Genomic DNA, 25,906 nt, shown 5'->3' with positions numbered 1-25,906 from the left:
AGTATCTGTATGGCTACCTGGAATTAATCCAAGAGGGCCTTTTTGTTTCTTTTTTCTTTTGATGCTGTTAACACTTTGGTTGTTAACAGTAATGCTTAATGAAAGGTGATTAATGTTTTGCAAATCATCTGTTTACAGCAATAACTGTTTCTTTAATTCATCCAAATGGGCCCAGCTTTGTTGTTTTACATTCAAGCATGATCATTTTGTTTGTGGATCTTTATAATTGAGCTTATTTAAGGAAAAATGCAAATAAATTAAACAATAGGAAAAAAAGGAGTAGTAATAAAAGAGGTAATGCTGTTATGCAGCCTTCTCTTTTGAAAAGTGCACAGATTTCAGAGCTATGACATGCAGATCCCATGTCAAGACAAAAACCCTGCAGAGTTCCAGCCTTGCTTGCAATAACTGCGAAGCAGAACATCACAAAGGACATTGCTGATCACACCTAAAAATGTTTAAAAAAATGAAAAGAAAAAGGGCAAGAGACATTAGACATTTAGAACCAAATTTGTGTTCGTTCAGTTAGAAAACATTTGGGTGTTGATGAGGGAAAGGGGACAATAATCTGCTTATAGGGAAAACGGACTGGGAAGGGGCCCCCCTTGTGGGTTATGGCAGCAGTTATCTTTAGTCTTGCAGTAGTCATTCCTATTCACTTAACAGATATTGAAGTCTACACCCGTGAACAAGCAGGGAGGACATCAGTAAGGAAAATAATTTTCACTCATTAAACTTTAATACTGTAGTCTGGAGAGTATTTTTGAGAATCCACGTTTAGGACAAAGAATGTCTTGTAAATAAAGATCATAACATTGTTATGTTCTTTTTTAGTTGTGAGGTTGTACTCTGCTAGTAAAGAACTATTAGATACTGAAATATTTTTAAATAAATGGTTTTCTTGCAGGGCATTTTGCACTCAGAGCTTGAAGGATAATTCAGACTGAGAATTCTGAGAATTCTTTACTTAGTTATGGAAATGGCTGCTTAGTTATGGAAATGGATTTTTTTTTCCTCATTAAGTTCATTTAAGAAAGACCAAAATAGCTCTAACCAGGGCAATTACACCAAATAAATTAACAAAAGGATATGGCCATTCCTAGTAGCAGCTAGGCTATTGGCTTAAAAAAAAAAAAAAACAAAGACATTGTCTTTACATTGTCTTTTCTTGTTGAAGTCTTAGAAAACCTCACTTCCATAATCATAGAATCACAGAATGCTTAAGGTTGGAAGGGACATCTGGGGGTCATCTCGTCCAACCCCCTGCACACATGTCTCTTTTCAAATGGTTGGATAAAGACCAGATGAAGCTGGTTGGTCTTTTGTCAGTTAGGACCAATACTGTATTTAATTCTTCATGTGAGTGTGAAAATGTGTTACTCAATAGAGGCAGAGGTAACATCCCATTTCTGCACCTTTCCAATCTCATTCCCAGTTTTCCAAATGTCAGGCTGTTCTGGATGAAGCCAGTGCTCTGTTGAGCCCTGCTGTGTAACCTTTGGTGGTCACGAGTGGGTGACTGAGCAAACCCGTGTTTGTTCTCTAGTCAGAGTCACAGAGCAGACTCCTCTGGGCCATGGTGAAGCAGATGGGATTGCTGGAGGGACAACAACCAGGAAAAGGATGAGGAGGTGGCAGCAAAACAGGGAGCGACATGTGGAGCACCCCTGGAAGTGGCAAATGGAGTGGTTGCCAGCATCATTTGATAATTACATTGATGTTGTTCTCACTGGTGAACTCCTCAGACATCTCTATTATAAAGCCTGTTATAAAGTCCTTTGTCCTCAAGGAGATTAATTGCTGTTATGTTGCTGGTTGCAGGACTAGTAGCGCAGGAAACATGAGGAAACAGCAGGTTGTGAAGCAGTGCAAAGACAAGCTGAAGACAAACAGCCCTAGTGGAGTGTAGAGAAAAGGCAGCAACCCTGGTAGATGGAAAGGACTGGAGCAGGGAGCGGCAGCGTGTGGGGAGAGCGGGAGAAACACCAGGAGAGGTGCAAGCAGAAACACCAGGAGAGGTGCAAGCAGAAACACCAGGAGAGGTGCAAGCGTGGGAGCAGGGGTGTGCAAAATGTGCAAACGGGGTGGCAGGAGACTGAGCGGAGAGCAAGGACACACAGACTGACCAGGGAACAACGTGCAACAAAGAATGGAGATCAGATCAAGGAGCAGAGAGCCTCGCGCGTCGTGAAAATGACGTTGGCCAAGTAAGAGCTGTGCCCGGGTTACGGGTGCTGAGCAAACATGCTTTTATACTAAAGGATTGCATGAAAGTCATGAAGTATTTTAGGGACTTAATGTGATAAAAACTGGCTCAAACTGGCTAATGTCTGCAACACCAGCTGGCAAAATATATGTTCCAACAGCATCTAATCACGGCCCTTAGAGAAGATGTCAAGAACTTGCTGTTCATTAATTCTTTAGCTTAGCTTTTTAGGAAGAAGAGGAGGTGTCACAGTCGTGTGACAATTTTAGGGAATTATATTTATTTTTCATATTTTAAATTTTATAAAATGTCATTGTCTAGTAGACTCTCCCTTTTCTGGTTTCCAGGATCAACCTGTTATTCTCATTTTTTTGAAAGCTCACTGATGGCTGCTCTGCAAACTGCAAAGCAAAGGGACTCAGTCTCATTCTCAAGTAATCCCTGACTAACTGGGTCAGTCCTAGATTCTGTGTACTTTCAAGTACTGAGATGTTGTGTTTTTGACATGCTTGCTAGTGGAAAAAAAAAAGTGAGCAAAGGCCCTTTTGGCATTAGATGTGAGGCAGCAGCCTATTTTGCAGTTACCATTTTAGCTGCATTTGTGTCGTGTTCCTGTCCGTTTTTACATGTTCAGCCATGCCACAGACCTGCCTGTTCCCTCATCCCAACAAAACACGAGTGCAGTGACTAACTAGAGTAATTTTTCTTACAGTGATAATTTTTCTTACTTTAACACAAATAAGAAGCGCTTTACACAGGAATGGAAAGGAAGTACTTGGGGCAAAGCAAACAAGAGTTGCTTAGTGCAGCTTGTCTGTGTTGTTGCATAGGGTCCAGATGTGGAAGGGGTTCCAGAGCAGCGAGGGAGAGCAGGGATGGTGAGTGTGAGCTCCAAGCCGCTGGGGAGCAGCTCCTGTAGGTGCCTGGCCGCATCATCTGGCACCACGGACTGCTGAAAGCACCTCTTAAAATCCAGGAGAAAAATCCTTGACAGAGTAATAACACCGGATAGTAGCTGCAGGGGGAGAGTTTGCTTGTGGAAAGATTAATTTAGGGCCTTGGAGTGGTGTTAAGAGAAATCCTTGTGTTTCCAACAGGGCAGAGATAATAAGCACTGTGGAAACACAGAAATTTGCACCTGTCTGCTCTTTGCTGCTGCAGGTGGGGATTAGGAGCTGCCGTCTATCAGCTTCTATAAGTGCTCGGAACTTTTCAATGGGGACGATGAGGGCTTGGCTGAAGAAAGCCGGGGTTGTTGACAGGTTTTGTTTGTTTGCTTCCCTGGGGAAGCCCCGGGCACCACGGAGCTGCTGCGATTGGAGTGTGGGGAAGGGCGCTGCGGAGCTGGGAGCTCAACTCCCTGGAGAACTGGGACTGGAAAAACCTGCGTGTGAGAGCACGGGGCTAAATTCATGCGGCAAAAGACGTTTCCAGAGGCACAATGCGCGTACTGCCTGAGCACTCTGCTTTTGAGCTAAGCAATAAATCACAGGAAGAAAAAAAATATGCAGCAACAATTATGAGTCACACTAAACTGCTGGGCTTCAAACTGAAGGTAGCAATTTAGTGCATGAAAGACTTGGTTTAAGGATAATTGAAAAGTGGAGCTATGAAAGCAGATGGAGCAGCCTGTGGAAGAAATTTTACAGGCGGAACTACAGGCCTGGAAAAGTTGGTAGTTGCCCTCTGAGCTGCATGGATTCCTAGGAGAGCCCCGTGCTGCGGCGGTCCCCACGGGCTGCACAGGAGCCCAGCTCTGCTGGCCTGTCCGTCAGGCCACAGGGGCAGTTTCAGCTGCAGAGGTGCAGGTGTTTAGATCTGATGCTCTGCAGAGGTGCAGGTGTTTAGATCTGATGCTCTGCAGAGGTGCAGGTATTGAGATCTGATGCTTTATTAGGGGTTTGTAGCTCTGTTAGCCTAGGAGTTCAACTAAGAGTTTCTCAGGGATCTTTTTTCTACATATTCTTCCAAGAGTGACAAATACCCTTTCAACAGCGTGACTTGTCTAACAAGTGAGATGTTATGCTAAGGCAATTTTGTTGGAAATAAGTACCTTTATGGTCCCGTAAAGAGTTATCGTAGTAAATGGATTTATTATAGTTATTTATTCATCATAGTTATTTATTTCAATTGAGTTACCATAGTAAATGGAATTCTTTTAAATGGATTCTCAGATGTTTTCCTTTCAGAAATGTTTCTTTCAATTAATTTAGTGTCAAATGTAATATGTTTACCCATGGGATCTTTCGAAAGTATTTCAGCCTGCGTTGCTACTTAAAGAATCATTACTGTACAGGTATGTGGATGTGAAAGTGTCACTGTTGTTAAAACCTCGAAACATCTGCAATCTAAAGGTTTTTTATACATGAATTTTGCTAATTCGGACCCTGCACTGAACTGACCCTGAAGTTTTCTGCTGATGGAGATGGCTGAAATGAGTAGGTAGCCAAGGGGAGAGGATGACTGAGTTGACCGACGCTCATGAGATTGCTCAGACGTCCCCGTTAGTGCTTGGAGGAGACAGCCAGATGCCCAAACCCTGGGTGTTTTTGGCTGCCAACGCCAGGACAGCCGGCCTTGCGGAGTGTGCAGGGTGCTCGCGGGGTGGCTCTCACAAAGCACTCTCGTCCTAGGCACTCCTTGGGCTTTGTCTTCAGCATTTCACTGTGCAGTGCTCCAAGTATCAACAGTTAATAATAAAATACTGACATTTCTTGAATCATCTATGTAATGCCCTTTTGGGGGGGAATTTGCATCTCTTGATCAGAACAAATTCTGTCATAGTTTTGTCCTTTCGTGCACTCTGTCAATAAATTTAGTTTTAAATATTGTATATATCTTTTTAAAATTGCTTTTCTGTTCAAGGGAGCAATAGGAACCTTTCATGTAGAGAAAACTAGCAACCAAGCCCAAAATAGCAGTGCATCTTTTGGTGCAACAAAATAAAACTCCCGTAGCAGGGTTTGGTATTTCATTACCTGAAAGTGCTTATGGATTATAGGCAAAATTGGAAAATAAACTAGAAACTGTGAAGATGTGAGCAAAAACATCACCTTTCCTCTGCGGGCAAAAAATATTTCCAGAACCCATTTTGTACAACAACTCTTTACTCTTGCTTCCCAAGTTTGACTTAGGCAGTACGTCTCGACTCTATTTCATTTTTGGCATCGAGAGCTTTCACAATTGGTTTCTCGTTAGTTTTTGCATTCGAGTGTCTGTCACTAATGCTCGGGATAAGTGTGGTATACACTAAGGTATATACCCAGTCTGCTTGTAAATAAGAAGATAATGTGTTTTTAATATCACTTAAATTTATCTGCCTTATTTCTGACATGTTCTTCACGCAATTGAAGGCCGCTTGCAGAGAATGGGGTTTATTTTTTGTGATCATATGGTTTTGCAGCACCCTTGCTGTCATGCTCAAAGGATAAACTTGCGGTTAGCTAACATATTTGTCTGGTAGGCTAATGCAATAAATAACTTCATTTGTGTGATGCTGGGTTCAGCAGGATGAGAGCAGTGCCTGCAGTTTACAGAGAATCAGACGCTTACAGTGCTGAAAAAATCAGGTGGAAACAATATCTCACTTTGACTCATTATTTAAACTGATAAGCAAGTAAAAAAGAAAGAACCCATCTAACCACTTCCTAGACTGTGATGAACAGCAGCCTGTGAAACCGCAGTTAATCAAAGCCTAGAAAACCACACGTTTTGATGTCTGTGTTCTGTAATTAGTTCCATATATTCTACATGAAATCATCAGAAACACTGGGAATTCCTGAGTTAGTGAACAGAAAAGGAGCTGCACAAGGAAATCTTTGGGTATTATAAATAAACCCCAGCAAAAATAAAAGCAAAAAAAGTATGTTTCAGTGTGTAAATATTCATTTTCAAGTGGACTTTAGCAGCCATGTGATAGGAAGGGCCACATGTGTGACACTGAATGAGCAAAGGTTCTGCAGAAGGCTGGGCAACTCTTTGGAATAAAAAACATCCCTTAAGCAAATGAGAATATTGCTATTTAAATGGGTTAAAATTGATGCTGTTTCGGTGTGTGGCGCTTGCTTTTTTCTGCAGATAATAGTGAAATTGTTGTTTTAAATTATGGTGCCTGGCTGAGTGTAGAGGAATCCCCTGAAAGGAGCTAAGTGCATGCAGGCCGCAGCCTCTCCGGGTCAGGGTCACGGTGCCAGCCCTTGTGGCTGCAGGTTTGGGACTGCAGATTCGCCTAAAACTCTGCAAGGAAAATAAACTGCGTGACTGACAACGTAAGTTAGCATGATTTTTTTTTTCTATCACTCCTATTTACAGCAAATGTGCAGTCTTTGCTCATACCATGCTAACATGCTCTAATTAATTAAGGAAAGAACTTAAGGAATTGAAAGACTTGAGATCTGGTTGACCAGATCAGTTACAGATAATTTGGCCACGTCTGTGGACAGTGACAATGTTCTGACTAGATCTTTTTCACGTTTAATAGAAATTGATTGATTTGCTAGTAATTTTCAGGCAAATGAGATTTTGCTGTGCAGCATAATGGATTTTTAATGCTGTAGGTTTATTATGTGAAAGATGTCATCTTTATTTTTATTACGTGTGTCAAGAGGGCTGAAAATGAAAATGAATTGTACAAAGGGAAACCGCATTTATGCATTATAATAAAAATAATTAGACTATCAGTTTTAATGAATTTTAATGACAGCAAGGGCCAGGCTGAGGCAGGTACTTGCAATGGTGCCTTAAATGTAACATATTCTAATATAATGCATTTGCTCTTGCTGTAGGCAGCATAAATGATTCAAAATCTCACAGGAACTATTCAAAGTAGAATGAATAGGCTGCTTTTAAACTAACTATGAAGCATTGTTTTTAAATAGCAGCCATACTGGCTAAAAAAAGCAGAGACAATCAGAAATGCTTCTACGTTTAATTTACAACCGATGCTAAAACCTTTCCTAAAATGAGTCAGATTACCTGGTGTTCTGAGGCTTTAAAGAAATTGTGATGCTGACAAAGGATCTTCTGCTCCCCAAACCCAACTCCTACCAGAAATACGTTCGTTGGGAGCGTTGGGGATAAGCTAGGACTTGTGAGCTTTCTTCAAGAGAAGGTAGCTAAATGGGGTCCAAAATAGGAAGTACTTTCATCAACTTCCATAGTCCTGTGTAAGTGATTGTGGGTTCACCTGCAGGTAGGTGGAGAAAAAACCACCACATATTCTGTATTTAAATATGCAGGGGCACAGTCATTGCTTGATTATGCATACAGAAGAATTGGGGCCATACCTAGTCAATGGGGCAAATTTTAATTTATTTCTACAATTCAATTTTCCATTCTTGCTTGATTTTTCATAACTGTTCATTACATCCACAGACAGATTTCTTAGGTGTTCTTTTGCACTGCTTTACATGGTTTGCAACTTCTTTTTCTAATGCGTAACAGAAATCCTTTTGGCAATGAATAGAAGTGAATATTTTTTGTCCTCTCATTGATGGATTTAGGGAAGAGCTGATAATCTGATGCTCTATTCCACATTTGTTATCACGTCTAGTGATAGCGGATATCAGTCTAGTCTCATCTAGATTAAAGACATTTGTATCATTAAATCTTTTTTCATAGTTCATGTTTTTTTTTCTTTTTTTTTTCTCTGAATGTTCTCTCTCTGTCTCCTTTTTCTTACAAGTCCTGGGGAACCAACCAAACCCTGCATTTCAGCCAAGGCCTTTCTGGCAGCTCTGCAGTATCACATTATGGTGCTGTTATGAGTATATAAATATATCTGAGATCTATCTGCTTCACAACAGGACCATGTTTTCTTTCCCATTCACTACAACCCTGTTTTCTCCTGCTGCAGGATTTCAGTTGATCTACCTGCTTTGTATTTATATCTTTCTTATTTTTATTCCTGAATACCAAGTGTCCTTGGAAGACATTTTTTCTTAAATTTCTCCTCTTTCTGATTGATTTTGCCTTCTAGTGACTGTGTAATCACATATAATAGTGTAACGAGGTGGCGTGAGATGGGCAGTGCCAAACGGGCAGGCGAAGGTGCAGCTGGGCACAGGATGTGTCAGAGCAGCCTTGTGGCTGGTCAGTGCAGGGCCTCAAAGCTAGCCCGCAGGTTGGATGTCTGGCTTAAAAATATTCTTAAAAATCTTTCCATGAGTGATGTACTCATAGTCATGCTTTGTAGTCCTATCATGCTTCTTAACTTACAATGTGTGTTACATTTAAGTTTAAATGTGACAAAATACAGGTCATTTTTCTTCGTGAATCTTAAAACACAGTAAATCTCTGGCGCGTTTGATGGCCCTGTGCAATGATACACGCGGCAGAGCTGCGGCTGCCTCCTCCCAAAGCAGTGTTTTGTGCAAGGCTTCGTACCAGGCAAGGCAAGCTGTGATCTGCAGTGTGTGCAGTGCAGGAATGCTGGCTGTGCCCCGGCCCGGGTCATCCCACATGCACACAGGGCTAGAAGGAAGAGCAGTTCAGCTCATAGATTGAAATACCCAATTAAAATTGCATGTCCTATAGAATCATTTTCATCCTCCTTGCCAAATACGCTTCCCAGTATTAACGAATAGTCATTCCTCGTGTTTAATGTTTGCTGAACCTTCCATGAACCTGCTGGGATAAGTAAACAATTTGTTGACAGCAGCTACCCATTTCTGATACCTAGAGGAACTGTAAAAGAGACTTCACTCCCTGACTCCAGACACTTTCTGGCCTCCTTTTCACTTAGCTTTTTCTTTTCTTTTCTTTTTTGAATTCCTCTTTTTTTTCACTTACATGAATAACTCTCTTTAAAAATATCTGAAAATATTGTGTCCCTTAATTATGGCTGACCACATCCCCTGTCACTGAAAAATGTTCAAAACCCTTTTTTATCCAGAACAGCTGCAATTATGTTGGCTGTTTATTCCTTACAAAATACTGTTTATCAAGTAAGAACTAGCACTTTATATACAGAACAGGAAAAAAATGCTGTTGTAAATCATCAATGTAGCTGATACAAGTGTATGAAATTTCGGATGTGGATGTAACTGAGGTGATTAATAATCATGGCACCCACTTTGCAATGAGCTCTGAACCCACGTTCCTGGTCCCACATGTATGTGCTCACTGGGCTCTCGTGGTTGCAGGGATGGTTTTTGCGTTGGCTCAGTGCTGCACCTAAGCCTTCAGGTTACTGATTCCCAACGATAGGCTGCTGTATTTCTCCTTTTAGTAGAGAATTTCACATTTTAAACATAATTTACATGTGATTTAGATAATGATCATTTTGATGTTGCTTTTGCAAATTTTTCTCTTAAAGTAATCTACATTCTAGCCTAGAACAGATGCACATGGAGGATTTCATTATTGTATCAAGATTTAGATAAAAGAAGTTGATCTGTGTTGGGATTAATTTCGTTCTTTTCAGCCAAAGTTCAGTTACATTTTTAAGCTAGTGATCCCTCTGCTCTAAATTTGACTTTTGATCTGGACTCCAACAAAAAGATTTAGTAGGATCTTATAATAAGTGCAAGGAGTTTCTGACTTTCTCTTGCTCTCTGTGTCTCCCTGTGTCGTCGGGTTTATGCTCTGCTGTGGCAGCCAAGTATTTGATATATAATTTCATAGAAGATTTCCATTCCAGGACGGGGAAAACTGTGAGACATTCATCAGAATAGAATATTCCAGAAAATATAATGGATTAACAAAAAAAGCAGTAGTAATACGCTAAGAAGAAATAACCTGATTCATCCAATAGAACTGAGTCTTGAGGTAGGTTATATAATGATACTACTCGTATCATACAGGACTAACATTTTGCACAGTGCTGACAGGTTTATTCTTACACATAGCACCGAGAGGATGAATTTTCATAGCTGAAGGTCTCACAAATGGGTTAGTTTTTTGTACTACATACATGTGAGCAAGTAAAAGCTTAAAAAAATTGGTGGTTTCAGTTAGGTGTGGGTTTCTAGATGCTTTTCAGAATCCTTACAGCATGTATCTATGGGAGAGAAGAACTTTTGTTATGCCAAGAAACTTCTGTGGCCTCAGGGAAAGTTCTTCTTAAGCTAGATATTTATCCTCTTGCGTAGCTTCGAATGGCACAAATAAAAGCATTGCTGTGAATATAGAGGCGGAAAACAGGCTATCTTTATTGTGAGTGTTACAAGAATGTGCATGTCTTTTTAGTTTCAACAGCATATCTCTAAATCTAAGCAGGGCTCAGAGTGTTCTTTTATTATAATAATAATAAAATCTGGTACTCCACTGGAACAAATGTATGTTGTTTCTTTCAATGTACTAGTCCTATCTGCATTTCCAAGACTGTGTGTCTCAGTTTTTCTTTTTTATAGCATCCCTTCTAGTCTGATTCATCTACATCGATGATGAATATTTTATCTGAATTATGCCCTACTGATGAATGGCCTTTCACTCAGAAATTCTGACAATGTTTTCTTCAACACAAAGAGTGAAAAAAATTGGGCTTTCTTTTGGGGAGAAGATTTTTTCTTTCTTTTAATGTATTATTCCATTCCTGTAAATGTCAGATCATGCCAAGTATCTGACTCAATTGTTTTTGTTGTTCTAGGCTTAACTCTGTGATTACATTATTAAACATGAGATTCCTGACTCCTGACTGCCGCAGACTAACAAAATTACTACTTTCCTTTAACTAGAAGAGGCTCTCGGTACCTCAGTTATATCCTCTGAGGTAAAAACAAAAGACTATTTTAGATCATAATGATACTTAAGAGCTGATGTCTTGTAGATCAAGGTGAATGCTCTTTTATTTTGAACCGTTTGTCTGAAGAATAAGTACACAGGATCTGTATAAGGGAAGAACTGAGTAGGTTATGACATACAATATCATATCCAAAATTTACCCTTCTGGACTCTTAAAAAAAAAAGTACCTAAGAAATGTTTTTTGTGTGCCTTCTCTCATGGAGATTGTGATATTGAGGAAATACCTTTATCCCCATGTTACAAATGTGATAAGGCTTCAGTAGGAACTTTCGTGATATAAAACTCCTGAAGCCAGAGCGAACCTGGGATGTTTGCGCTCTTGGCCCCTCTGCTTTGGGTTGTGATGACTCAGCTGGTGGAGGTCCGCGCTGTGAACAAGCTTGTGGTTAAAGAAAAGGCAGATGAGAAGTGTTCTTTTTTTAGTCAGATTAGCTCTTGTTTATGGTGCAGCTGCACACAGAGTCATGTTGGCACAACAAGGCAGTGCTGCTGCCACGTGGTTTATACCGTGGAGCTGGGGCCTAGCTAATGTCCTCAGGGCCTCGCAGGAAGTGTGTGGCAAAACGAGAAATTAATCACTGGTCTTCAGAGTTAGGCTACACCCCAAATCATCCTTTAGGGCTCAGCTTCAGCTAGATAATTTCAAATTCAGTTGTTGAAGGTTTGTAAAGGCAGTCTTAATCCTATTTCCTTCGTTCCTTGAAAGCCAATATCTTGACTCATTGCCTAATGAGTCTCTCTCATATTTGTGAATGCCTTAAGGAACTTCTATGAGGCATTATTTTTGCTGGAATCAAGTACACATGTGGAAGTACAATATTAACAGATCTACTGAAAATTCTGTTTGATCCAGCACTGATTTTCGTTCTTGGCTGTTCTACAGGCCAGCTGAGGTCCTACATTTTTTACTCTACATCTTGAATTGTCTTTAGTAACAACAAATATAGAGTTGTTTGGCTCTGCCAGTGGTCTCAAACCTAAAACATTGTTATTAATCAAAGACTCTTCTGAAAGACTTCTTTAAAGAACAGTATCTGCGTTGTTCCTGATGCAGCGAAGTCGGTGAGCCAGATGCACAGGTTGTGCTTTTTTGCCTGGGATCCAACTCCAAGAGCATCTCCTTTGCTGTGGAGAAACTTGGAGAGCATCACTTTAAATAGGTGAGGGCAGCTATAAGGGAGAAGCACGGTTGAGAGCTGGCTACCTCTGTAACGTCTCCATCAGCATTTGCACAGCTGAAGACCTAACGTTTATCGGGGCCCTACTAGAAAGCTTTCACAGCCCATTTTGTGGTGCACTTGCTGCTCTGGCACGTCCCGTATTCTCACCTGAGGAGCCCGGCGCCGCGCGGCTCCGCAGCAGGTTCCTGTCAGGAATACCGAGGGAGGCAGCACGGACACCCAGGCGGGATTCTGCCAGCTCAGCCCGATATTATTCGTTATGTGGAAGGAATTGTAACAGAGGCGATGTACTACAAAAAAGGGAAGCAGCTTCATTTGAGTACTTATAGCTATTTGAGGTTGCAACTGCAGTGCCACATTTCAGAGTTATGCTGAAATTTTGTAGTGATTTGTTCTAAAAGGTATGCTTTTTTGATAATGGTGATTTAATTTTTTGTATTATGTCATTTCTCCTGTTATCCTTTCCAAGAATAAAACTTTTTGTAGGTGCAAACATTGCTTCTAGGCACAAAAAGCTTTGAGTGACTTTGGTTATAAAATAAACAAAAAATATACCAATCATAACTTTACAGTGGAACTTATCTTTAAAATTGGATATATTCTCACTGTCATTTAAATTGACTGAAGTAAGAGATTATTGGGAAATACATTCCTAATCTGAAAATCTTAACTACTGTCTTCTAAAATGTTCATATTCAATGTTCTGCAATTTTTCTTTTCTAATTACATTTTTAAGTGCCTCATTTTGCTGTGCGAATAATTCACAAGTGATGACAATTTTTATTTGCTTTGCAATGCCATTAAACAGAATGATTCACTATTCCCTCATGACTTTTCAACTCTGGGAAATGCCTACTGAATCCAGAAAAACGCAAATTGGTGGATTAGTTCCTATTTATGTATATAGGTAGTTCCTGTATATGTATCGTATGCATGTTCTGAACTGTGAAACATAGAAATAGATTCTAAACCAATAGATTTTCACCTGGAATCAATCTATTTCACTGGATGAGACACTGAAGTATATTATACTGGAAATGAATTTGAAAAGAAAAATTCTTCATATTCTTCTTCTACCATTTGATCCTTATTTTATTTTTCACCTTAGCAAAACCCAACACCTTCAAGCTATTAACAAATATAGTATCTTGGAGAAAAGCAGAAAGAAAAAAGTTGTGATATTTATTTCTTTTAACCATCTGAATTATAGTGTCATGGCAGTATTTTGAAACTTGCTGAGTAGCATGTTTTGCTAAGAGCAAATGTTTAAATTATAGACCAGAATATGTTGCTTTATTATCATAACCTAATAGATGGATCAGCAAGTTATTTTTTTTAATGTGGGCATTGGAGAGAAGAGGAAATGAAATATGTAAACTTTCTGAAATCCACATTCATCAAGAATGGGGACAACTCCTTCGCTCACTTCTGGAAATGATGCTGGAATAGCAAGATGAAAATAGCCTAGAAATGAGTGGTGCCAGCAGAGTAGACCTATGTTTTGTTTCATCCTTGCAAGGCTCCTAGGTAAAAAGCAGCACAGATATTTCTAGTGACTGTATTTGAAGCAAATAGTAGGGAGGTCATGGCAGTTACTTCTGTTTGCTGCCCTTTCAACCACAGGCTTAGCTAAAACCAAAAATACATATTTAGTAGAGTTGAGAGCGCAAAAAGGAAAATATAATTATTGCTCTGAAATCTTGCAATGGCAGGCATATTTTCTGAAATTGCTGTTTAGTATGTAGTGTTGCAAGAATTCTTTTCTTAAATAAATGTTCCTGCATAGGTGCTACATTTTTCCGCAATCTATTTTGCTGATCATTTTGTAAAGGTAAATAAATACATTATGGATGGAAAAAAATGGAAGCATGTTTACACACCACATTAGATTACAGACAGTGCCTGAGCAGCTCTTTGGAATTATCTACATGTATGTGCATGTGTGTATATGCACACAGGCCCGCAGCACGCGTATGTATGGATATGTCAGTGTACCCAGGGCAATATAGCACTCGTATAGACCCAGCCACCTGCAGAAAGGCAGGAGAGGATTTATTCGTGCAGGACCGGTGTTGTGCAGAGGTGACAGGCGCCGTGCAGAGGAGTGACAGAGCGGGTGCACGTCTGACCCAGCCTGGTTGGAGATTTCATGGGAAGTGTTGGATGTTTCATGGAACCACGCTCGAAAGAAGTGATCCATACAAGATTATATAGTTAGGTTCATGATATTTTGACGTTCCTGTCTTCTAAATCAGCTGCAGATAGAAACTTTCTTTATCTTTCTTACATGACCCAAGCAAATTGTTGCAGTGTGATAGTACGTACGTAATGGCTGCAGCAAGGTCTCCCTGTCCAAGGGCGGTTAGCAGGGTGAAGCAGCACTTCCAGCTTAGGGCCTGAAGGTTTCTCTTCCTACCTTCATTTAATTCTCTAAAAACGTGAGTCAATTTGTTTAAAGGGTGTTTTAAAGATGTTGTGGAGAGTGAGCGACCACAGCAGTCCCACTAGCGAGAGCAGCGCGTGGCTGTTGTCGTGCTGCTGTGTGTGTAAGAGTGTCTTGACCCTTCTGCTGTGCGAGAGGGCATAAGCTTTTTTAGTGCTCAATTTGAGCATTTAAGAATTTTGAAAAAATAAAAGTAAAAGAGAAATAATTATAGTAATGCCACATGTTGCTCTTACTGTATTTACTATTGTTTATGTTTAACTGGAAACATAATTCGTAGCACTGTGAAACACAGGTAGTGGCTTTTTCCCCATCTATAGGTGATACAGGTTTTCATTTACGCTAGGGCACATTTGCATTTTACATTGAAAGACAGGAACAAAAAGGCTGTGGCAGATCCCCTAGGAAGGCAGCATGTGAAATACGTCTTTCTTCAGGTTTCTGGAGGGTGTAATTGCTTGTCATGGGCCCATATTTTCACATCTCCATTTGCTCTGTTTCCACGATGTCGTCCATCACTTAGTGAACTTCCTCAAGGAACAGGTAAAGTAACACGCTATCTTTCAGCCTAGGAATGCAAGAAGTGGGAAGACTGTCTGCTGGAAGTTTGTTTACTTTTATCGCCAAAGAATAATTAGGTACTTTTTGGCTCTCGTCATTTGTCTTCTTAGGTAAACTGCACACTGGAAACAAGCTGGCCACTTATAAACTTTCCCAGCTATGTATAACTTCATAAAGCACAACACTTCATCAAAGCAGATCCATTAAAGCTGACTGGTACTCTTCTCTTGGCTTTGATTGCAGCACCACACAGAAGCACCCAGCCCGTCCTTGCTTCCCCCGTCAGCCCTGCCATTAGATGTGTTAAACAACGCCGTGGCGGGGTTCAGTACCGTGGAAGAACTCATCCGGTACCTGGAACCGGAGCGGTGGCAGCTGGACTTGGAAGATCTGTACAGGCCCACATGGCAGCTTCTTGGAAAGGCATATATTCATGGGAGAAAATCAAGAGGTAAATTACACTGCTGATTGGCCCTGCAAGCTGCTACAGATGATTTTGGGACAAAGAAGCAGTAATCATGAGCCTTCCTGGTTCCAAGGATAGAATGTGTCAGAGATCATTGGTGTTAGATATTTTCAGTTGTGTTTTCCGAAAAAGGACAATGTCTATCCTCAAAACTCAAAAGTATTCAGCATGATAAAAATAACAAAACTACAGCAGTCAGTAAACTTGGGACCTCTTTGTTTTCAGAGAGGAGGAACTGTGGGTTTCTTTTGTACGGAGGGCAACTCCTTTATGTTTTGATTAGTGCAGGTCATTCCTGACACCTACAGAATCAATTAATTAGCAAGGTTTCTTTCCTTAGCATGTTGTCAGTCTCTGCAGCCTGTGAATTGAGAGCTAAATGTTTCTCTTCCCATGCTACCCCATGAAATCCTTGTGTCCATGTTTGATCATTCATTCATCAGCTTCATCAGATGTGAAACGTGCATGTACTGTAAGACTTGTTGAAATATTTCTCATTAAACAAGTCATTTTATCCCACCTATATTTGGCATTCTTGAATTTTCTACCACATATCCTCCAGATGCTGCCTGCTATTTCATGTTTATGGCTTTCATGTGGATGGATAGCGTGCAGACTCCTTCCTTTCTCACCACATAGCATGAAAATAAAGATAGAGTTCTCAGGTGCCAAGTATAAACTAAATTATCATCTGATCAGGAAGGAAAGGGAGGAGATGAAAACCTTCATAACTCAGATATAAATTTTTGACAGCTCATGCCTGAATCATAGTCTAAAAATGAATCCTTCTACCCTACTTCTGTTGCTACAGCAATATATTATCAAGTAATCGAGTCAAAGAGGAGGAAGTTTCTTTAAAAGGTTTCAGCAATGGACCGTGTCTTTCAGAGAGCCCTTTAACACTTTTCTAATTCCAGAGTTTCAGTATTTGCCAAATACATGCTATAAGCATACAATAAGTAGGGAGAAAAACAAAATGTAATATGTGGAACCTTACATAAACCAAAATGCAGGTGTTGGATAACATCTATATAGACAAAAGCAACTCCCTGCAAGACAGATCTTCCAAAGAAACTATCAGAGTAAATCTTTTAAAGACTTCTAATTAGATACTGAAATAGATTTTTCCACTGAATAAACATATCACAGCATTGCCACATTCATCTTAAAGAGACCACCCTCAGACTGCATTACTGAGTGTGTAACTTAATAGCCTGGGGCAGAAAATATGTCCAGTTGAGATGACATAGTACGAGCTGTTAGGTCTATTAAATAGTTAGGGAAAGCAAACTTTTTTATATTGTTGCTTTTAGTAGAATGGTTGCTGTATTTAAGAATGTTTGGAGAGGTCCATGCCCTAAAATGTTGTGGATTTTCTTTCTCCAAACTCTTTGACTCTATGATTAGATCAGTTTTGGTTTTGCAGTATTTCAGTGCAAAAGCTAAATTAGTGTTCTCATGTTCATGAACAAGCATCGGTTTATATCTAATTAAAAGTATATATTACTTTATGTGGAAAGGAGAAGAATATCATGCTCTAGCTAATAATTCACATGAAAAAGACTATATTTAGACAACCTGAATTCCACAGAACTTCTGTGTCTGATGTTTTCTCTGGATAAAATGCTTCCAAAAACTTCTATCCAGGAAAGAAGAAACAGCAAGTCCAGAAGCTTTGATGTCTAAATATAGCCCCAAATTCTTTTACAATATTAAATACAGCCCTAAATTATTTTACAGCTCTAAATTATTATTTTTTAATATTAAACATACTTAAAAATAAAATGTGTGTTGCAGGGCAAATAAATGATCCTAACGCTTCAAATAGGAATCTATGAATAATCATTAGCCCATATTCTGGAGTCTGTTTAAGAGCAGAGTCATAATCCAATGACAGTATTTAGTAGATACTTTTCTGGCATATAGAGGAATGGGCTTTTCTCTTTTGCACTCCTTCTTTGGAGTTTGCAGCTTGCACAGAAACCCATTTTGAAAGAGCTCTTTGCTGTTGTATGAACCATAGGAAAAGTGCACTCCCAAGAACATCCCCAAGGAGTCTCCCCTAGGACTCAAACCGTTCTGCTGTGTCTACATACTGGTGTCTCAACCAGGATATAGTCCTTTTCACTGTCTTTGGGAGTAGGATACATCTGGAAAAATGTTTTGGAGAAGACAGGTCGCTGTTATACTGAATGCAAGTCCCAGAAAATGCTGAACAGTCACAATGCCAGTTAGAGAAATCAGTTCCTTTCAGGCTGGTGTGCACATGGAGTATTTAAGATGTGTATGCTAATGAAGACACACTTTTAAAACAGACTTTACTATAGACTTACCTGCATTTTACATTTACTGTCCCTTTTTTTCCTCCTCCCCTTATTTTTATTGTAGTGTTTCTCATTCTTATGCTACTGCAGAACCTTCCATTCTTCCCGAGCTAGTGCTAAACAAAAGAACTTTGACTGTTGTGTCAAACATGATACATGAGTGGAAGCCAAGTTGAAAGAGTGTTTAAATGTTCACATTATAACAGGTACTGTAACTCAGTGCACTTGGGAAATCCACATAACCTTTTATTGTGGTTAAGTAAACACTTTTAAAGGGAATATATACATTCTCTCATCTAGCTTCATGCCCACAGTGTGTTAAAATAAATTTTGGACAGACAGATAGTCTTTGAAAAAATAACAGCTTCATTCACACACTTCAAAGAAGTGATTATATAAGCATCGGATAAATTTGCCACAGACATTTAATGAAATTGAATTACATAAGGTAGGGTGAGAGTTCATGTGAAGGTGTAATAGCAGAATACTTTAGTGCATTGTAAAGCACAGAGACCAAACGTGCAGGTTTCGGCTCTTCTGGTATTTTTTGTTACAGTAAGGCAAACTTTGCATCTGCCCAGGGCTGAACGTGTGTTCTCATACACAAACTTTTTAAAGTTTAGTCTGGAGGTGTGAGGGTTTCAGCTGAGTTTCATTTCAATTTTGTGACCAAGTGTACAATACGTTTACTGTTCATTTAAGGACACTGTTGTTTTCTCTGTGACTTGACTACAACTTGTAGAGAAAAACCGATGCATTCAGTTCCTCTGTTGGCCATGGGTCAGGATGCCAAGTAGGCAGCTCTCTTCTCCTGGTCACTGGCATGTGAGAAGAGACAGGTAGTGTCTTTGGTATCAGTGTCCAACTTCTATTTTCAATTTCTTGAGGTGAAAGAACAGGCAGAAATCACGTTAGGAGACATAAACTTCGCTTCCTGAAGTTCATTGTACCCAGCACCGTCAGGCTCTGTAGAAATCTACCAGCAGAAGGAATCAGCAGAACTATCACTCGCCTTACTGTATTTTTACATGTATTCCTGTTCAGATTCATCATTGATTTCATACCCACAGGTATGGGAGAAAGAAGTTTCTGTCCACAGTCCCTGATAAATGGAGGTAGATATGTCCACCCTCCAAATGACTCAGCCTAGAGCTATTAGCTGACCACAGCAGCTTAAATCATTTCTATCTTCTCCCTGGGAATCCCTCCCAGAAAAGCCTTGTATCTCTTTTCTCCTGCTCCCTTCTCAGCTTTCTTCAGGGCACGCTCTGTCTGTGTGGGAGGCAGGCTGGTGTCCTATCAGTAACTGCACTGGAGTTATTACACACTCCTCACTCCTAAAAATGAGCTTGTTTATTTAGGAGCCTGTGTTAACCTGATAGTAAAGGAATGAAGTGCCCCAGCTTGACTTTCATTGTAAATGTAAGCAGAGAAAAGGCTTCAGTGTGTTTAACTGACCCTTCACAATATATCTTTACTTTCGGATGTCAGTATATGGTAAGGTTTGCAAAAGAAATGTTTTAAGAACTGTGGAATGAAATTATTGCCCAAGGATCTGCTCCTGGGACAGTACTAGTGAGCATTTCTTTAGAGAAGTGCAGCTTCTAAATTCTCTGTTTCTTATATGTTTAAATAGAAGTGAGAGGAGATAGCTGGTGTCAATAGGCTAAGGTAACCTGGTAATCTTTGGAGGCTCTTTACATAGCAGAGAGAGAAAACAGGTATCTTTTCAGAGGAAATACAGTAGGAATATATCTTAACTTTATTCACAGCTTTTCTTTTTTATTGATAAACTATCAATGAACGATACTAACTATCAGGTAATATAAAGAGTTTGTGAAATAATATATCCATGGTTAATAATTTTTAAATTGCACTGAGATATTTTTCTTCCCAGTTTCTTCTCGAGTCGGTTTAAAAACAGTTGGTTTAAAGGTCTGCACTGCTCAAGACTTGCTACATTATTACATTCAGGCCATATTACATCAACTTCTTCTTTCTACATTATTCTTCTTTCTGTTCAGGAAGGTAAAGTACTAATAACCAGCAGGAAGGAAAACCCCTGTGAATGAGGCATAATTCCACTCCTTACTGATAGTGGGAGTGGAGAGAAAAGGTTAAGGCAAAGTGTTGCAGATCATGGACAGTACAGACTGGCTCCTCTGAAAGAAATAAAACTGATTCCTAATTGCTGTGTGTGTTTTCAGTTCATAGTTAATATGGAATAGGAACACTCAAACTCAGAGTGTGAGTGTGGCACAAAGGGAACTTCGTTAGGGTTGATATGGTAAAATATTCACCAGAAGCTAGAAGCTAAAGCTTATTTTGCTTAATTTGAACCAACTCTTCCAGAGTTACAACATAAATAGTGAGTACTCTGGGGCAAGGAATTTTCAAATTTGGTTTCACAGTATTCATACAATGGCAGTATGATCCTTTGGGCCAAAGCTTTACCTAGTGCAAAAGGGAGCTTTTCCCAAGGGTCCCACGCGTTGGTCCAGCAGCAGTGGGCTCACGTTTTGTGGTTTGCGTTTGCAGTGGTGGATCTGAACCTGCTGAAGGAGGAGGTGCGCCTGTACAGCTGCACTCCGCGCAACTTCTCGGTGTCGCTGCGCGAGGAGCTCAAGAGGACGGACACCATCTTCTGGCCCCTGTGCCTCCTGGTGAAGCGCTGCGGGGGGAACTGCGCCTGCTGCCAGCACAGCTGCAGCGAGTGCCAGTGCGTGCCAACGAAAGTCACCAAGAAGTACCACGAGGTAAGCGCGCGCCAGGGCCCTGCACGCTCGGGAGTCCTCAAAGACAGCTCAAGGATCTCTTTTATTACAAGTTTGCCAAAGTATGTTTTAAAATTGTGCATATCTGTGTTACTTAAAATTTTAGTATCTTCCTTTTAAAAATATTGTACAGTAGTGAAAGGAGAGTTGGTACTTTATATTTAGGTTTCATAGTATCCCTATAGCTACTAATATATTTCTATGCTGACTGTATATAGACTCATTGTGAAGAGTGAGCTTTTCCGTGGAATTGCATACTAGTTTATTAGTGGATTTTGGAAATATCACACCTCCTTGCTAATGTTTTCTGCTTTAAAAAGAAAGAGATAAGGAAAGAGACTTTTAAAAAGAAAGGATCCATTTCCATTGCTATAAATCTATAGTTAAAATTGCTATTATAGAGTTATCTCATAATTCCATGAGATTAATTATATCACCAGTCCTTAAAGAAAACAAACAAAAACACAAAACTGCAAGACTCTTTCATAATAAACAAATACCTCTTCAGTGTGTTATAGTCACATTTGGAGAGGCCTGTAGGGTGGAATAAATGCAGGATTTGGCCTAGGAAAGGTCTCCTTTCTTTTAAGAAGCTTCCAGCTGGTCTCTGGAGCAGTCTAGTCCTAGCCTAGCTGTGTGATGATGCACTTGCTGTTCTCTTGATGCTCGGGTTGTTCTCCCGCAGGTTCTCCAGCTGAAGCTAAGGACTGGTGTACGGGGATTGCATAAATCCTTGACAGATGTGCCCTTGGAGCACCACGAGGAGTGTGACTGTGTGTGCAAAGGGAATACTGAAGGATAAACATGGCTCAAGGGTGCTGTTTTCTTGAGAAGCACGTTCAATCAATGGCTGATTCTGTTATGGGGCTTGTGCATTATCTCCTTCTATAATCTCAGTTGTTTGCTTTGGGGATCTTCCATCTTCAGGATTTACAGTGAGCTCTAAAAAGAGAAGTCAAACTGGGATTATGTGTTGTATAACAGCTCTGTTTGGAGGCCCAGTGAAAGGATGGGAGAAAGGCATCAATGAGGGATTTAAAACGTGTGTTGGTTTTGTCCCCAGCAATTTTCTTGACAAAACATGGATTTATAATTTAGGAGTACAGCTAAAGTTAGAAGGCTCGCATCATGGAGACTTGATCCTGCTGGCTGGCACGTTTCTACAGCTCCAGTGCACCTTGCCTCTGTTGAAAACATCTGAAATCTGTCTTTCTGGGTTCAGCTACTCCTGTGTGCTCTAAATGAAGCATTCGCTGTTTTATAAACTTGGTTTAAAACAGACTGTCGTGCTCCGAATAAAGTATAATTTGCCTAATACTGGTAGGAAAGACTGGATTTTTACATACGTTCTAGTAAAGCTCCTGCCTTTTAGAAAGAAGACCGGACAATAGCTATGGAATGAGCTAACATTTAAAGAACAGTGCCTTTGTTCTTACTACTATGGCCCATGATTTTGTTGTTGTTGTTGTTTGTTATTTTTATCGTGTACATTTTTATACTCTCCTTTTGACAATATAACTATTTGCTTTTCTAAACTTGTTAAATATATCTATTTTTACCAAAGGTATTTAATATTCTTTTTTATTACAACCTAGATCAAATATTTTTTAGTTTTGTGAGACTTTAAAGCCAGATTTATACAGTTGGAGGAACATAGATTACTATGGGAACATAGGTTACTATGGGAAAGGAGTGTTATTGCTTGATAGTTTGTTGCTAGACAGTGGAAAAAATAAGTTTTTTTACCTGGAAACACAGTAACAATAAACAGAAATGTGTGGATGAAGGTCTAACCTTGCTAGTTCCATGATACTGAAAATATAAGAGACAGAGATTACTATAAATGGTTTCAGAAGTAGATATTAAAAAATTCCTCTCTCTATTCTGGCATTTGTTCCAGTAGAAAAAAAAATGACCATAGATAGATGCGTTCTGGCTTTTTTAATTGCTTAATTTCTTTGAGGTAGGCTGATCTACAACACGAGAAAGAAGCTCGGTGTCTTGCTGCCTCCACCGTGCCCATGGGAAGGTGGCTGCAGTGTGTGCTGTCCTGTTGCTGGTTGTATCTGTCCAAGTTCTGTCGACCCACAGGATTGTAACACTCTGCAGGACAGGTTTATGAACTATGTTTTTGTTTCTTCTGTACATTTTATCCTTTAACCAATACACTTATCCCACTCTATGCAAATTGAAAAGGAAACAGTAAAATATTTTGCTTGTAAAATGCTTTAACATTATGTCTAGTTTATTTTTTGACTATTGAATTTGCAGATTGTAATGAATCACCAAATAAAGTAATAATGCTAATTTTGGGAGAAGAAATGTTTCGGTGTGATTGCATGTTTATATGTGATAAATATACAATAACAAAAAGTAGAGAGGGTTATTCACTACTTGTTATTCTGAAATCATCTGTTATGAAGATAGATCCATTTCCTTGTGCTTTCGTTTTCTTAATTATTTCTCTTCAGCTCTAAATCCAAGAGAAGAAAAGAAGGAATATGGTGGTGTTGTTACAAACATTCAAAATATTTCGAGTAGTGTGGATGTAAAGCTGTCAAGTAGAAAAAAAAAAGTTTCTTTGTTATTTTTTCCATGTGAAAATGAAACGGAATGATATGGATGTTTCTATCTGTCAGTATGACTTTATGGTAGTGATTTTGAAAAATTCTCAGGTGAAATCTGATTCTGTCTTAGCTGATATGTTTTTACAACTCCCAATTTCTTATTGCATAAGAAAATTAGCTGATGGAAATGCAGAGTTATGGTCCCACAGGAAACCTAGTTTACTTGAATTTTGAGTCCTTAACCAGAGTAAAGTGTGTTTCGCAGTAACGCTATTTTTGAATTAATATTACGCTTTCTTTCTGATATCTTTGTGAGAGCTTTTCAGAATCAAATTTGATTAAAAAGAGAAATGACAGCCTCTGGCACCATAATTCATCAGAAGAATTGAAAAATGTAATTTCATTACTTACATTACTCCTGTGGGATATATGTGTGGTGTCATCCTCTCTGTAGACTTGCTAGTGAAAGGTGATGTGATGACGGGCATTTCAGGATACCTTCAGTAGATCTGAAGTTAATGTTTTCCAAAAATTACAAATATTTCTTCTGCTGCACCCCTCTGCTTTTGGCTGCCTTTTCTTCCCTGCCCGTGTTCTGGTACCAGTTTCCTTCCCAGTTCCTTGCTATAGGTCAAGCATTTGGCATCCAAAGTCATGTCCTTTTTTCTCTTTTCATCCCAGATATTGTGGGAATTTAGCACTCCAGATTTTGGCTAGCTTAGGCAGCATGGGCAGCTCTGAGTATTTTTAGAAGACCAATTCTGGAAAAGATGCCAAGCTGTGGAGTTAAAGATGACTTTTTCCTGCTTTGCGTCATATCCTCTATACTATTTGATAGAGCAAGTACTCCCTGATAGTCGAAAATTTCTGCTGGTTGGTCTGATGGGTTGCACCGTTCCTACATAACGCCTATGTGCCCTAGGTTTTGTTTCCTAGATCCTGCTGAGTTTGCCATGGCATTGCATCCAGAAGATCCTCGAAACCTTTTGAAGCTGACAGCATAGGGGAGCGGCTCTCTTAAAAATAAATAGAATTAGTGATTTCAGTCTTCACTTAGCAATGAGCGAAACATGGGGCAGCATGGAGAAAATCCTGCTGGTGCTGGAGGTAAGGGGAGGGCAGGGAAGCGGGATGCGGAGCAGAGCGCGGTGCAGGAGAGGGGCTGCGCGGGGCAGGCTGCACCAGGCGGGAGCCGGAGACCGGTGACAGTGCCACGAGGTGACACCAGGTGGGAGCTGGGCAATAGTGATGGTGCCACCGCAAGGTGACACCAGGCGGGAGCCGGGAGACGGGTGACGGTGCCGTGAGGTGACACCAGGCGGGAGCTGGGCGATGGACAACGGTGCCGTGAGGTGACACCAGGTGGGAGCTGGGAGATAGGCAGCGGTGCCGTGAGGTGACACCAGGCGGGAGCTGGGAGATGGGCAACAGGAGGCAGTGCCATGAGGTGACACCAGGCGGGAGCTGGGCAACGGTGCTGGTGCTGCCGCAAGGTGACACCAGGCAGGAGCTGGGCGATGGTGCCATGAGGTGACACCAGGTGGGAGCTGGATGATGGGAGACGGTACCACCAGGTGGGAGCTGGGCAATGGGCGACGGTTCCGTGAGGTGACACCAGCCTGGAGTTGGGTGATGGGTGACGGTGCCGTGAGGTGACCCCAGACTGGAGTTGGGTGATGGGTGACAGGCGGCGGTGCCGTGAGGTGACACCAGGCGGGAGTTGGGTGATGGGTGACGGGCGGCGGTGCCGTGAGGTGACCCCAGACTGGGGTTGGGTGATGGGTGACGGGCGGCGGTGCCATGAGGTGACACCAGGCGGGAGTTGGGTGATGGGTGATGGGTGGCGGTGCCGTGAGGTGACACCAGCCTGGAGTTGGGTGATGGGTGACGGGCGGCGGTGCCGTGAGGTGACCCCAGACTGGGGTTGGGTGATGGGTGACGGGCGGCGGTGCCATGAGGTGACACCAGGCGGGAGTTGGGTGATGGGTGACGGGTGGCGGTGCCGTGAGGTGACACCAGCCTGGAGTTGGGTGATGGGTGACGGGCAGCGGTGCCGTGAGGTGACACCAGCCTGGAGTTGGGTGATGGGTGACGGGCGGCAGTGCCGTGAGGTGACACCAGGCGGGAGCTGGGAGATGGGTGACGGTGCCGTGAGGTGACACCAGCCTGGAGTTGGGTGATGGGTGACGGGCGGCGGTGCCGTGAGGTGACACCAGGCGGGAGTTGGGAGATGGGTGACGGTGCCGTGAGGTGACACCAGCCTGGAGTTGGGTGATGGGTGACGGGCGGCGGTGCCGTGAGGTGACACCAGCCTGGAGTTGGGTGATGGGTGACGGTGCCGTGAGGTGACACCAGCCTGGAGTTGGGAGATGGGTGACGGGCGGCGGTGCCGTGAGGTGACACCAGCCTGGAGTTGGGTGATGGGTGACGGTGCCGTGAGGTGACACCAGCCTGGAGTTGGGTGATGGGTGACGGGCGGCGGTGCCGTGAGGTGACACCAGGCGGGAGTTGGGTGATGGGTGACGGGCGGCGGTGCCGTGAGGTGACCCCAGACTGGAGTTGGGTGATGGGTGACGGGTGGTGGTGCCGTCACCGCGAGTTGCCGACGGGGGAAGCTGTGGGTGAGGGGTGCGGGTCAGCG

At 41.3% G+C, this 25,906-nt stretch overlaps 1 protein-coding gene across 1 annotated transcript in view; it reads left to right on the top strand.

The window, feature by feature from the left end:
• PDGFC (platelet derived growth factor C) overlaps nucleotides 1-22,535 on the top strand; it is a 100,265-nt gene extending 77,730 nt beyond the window's left edge. Inside the window, exons 4-6 of the mRNA XM_088528083.1 lie at nucleotides 15,378-15,585; nucleotides 20,463-20,680; nucleotides 21,384-22,535. Coding sequence (XP_088384209.1) covers nucleotides 15,378-15,585; nucleotides 20,463-20,680; nucleotides 21,384-21,500 — 543 coding nt within the window. The 3' untranslated portion in view covers nucleotides 21,501-22,535. The remainder of the gene's footprint in view (nucleotides 1-15,377; nucleotides 15,586-20,462; nucleotides 20,681-21,383) is intronic.
• Nucleotides 22,536-25,906: the final 3,371 nt, after the last annotated feature.

The sequence above is a fragment of the Tinamus guttatus genome, unplaced genomic scaffold (genome assembly GCF_059628265.1).
Source record: "Tinamus guttatus ecotype Peru unplaced genomic scaffold, ASM5962826v1 Tinamus_guttatus_pri_ptg000301l, whole genome shotgun sequence".
Lineage (NCBI taxonomy): Eukaryota > Metazoa > Chordata > Aves > Tinamiformes > Tinamidae > Tinamus > Tinamus guttatus.
Note: the sequence above shows the minus strand (reverse complement) of the source record. Positions and strands in the feature narration are given on the sequence as shown.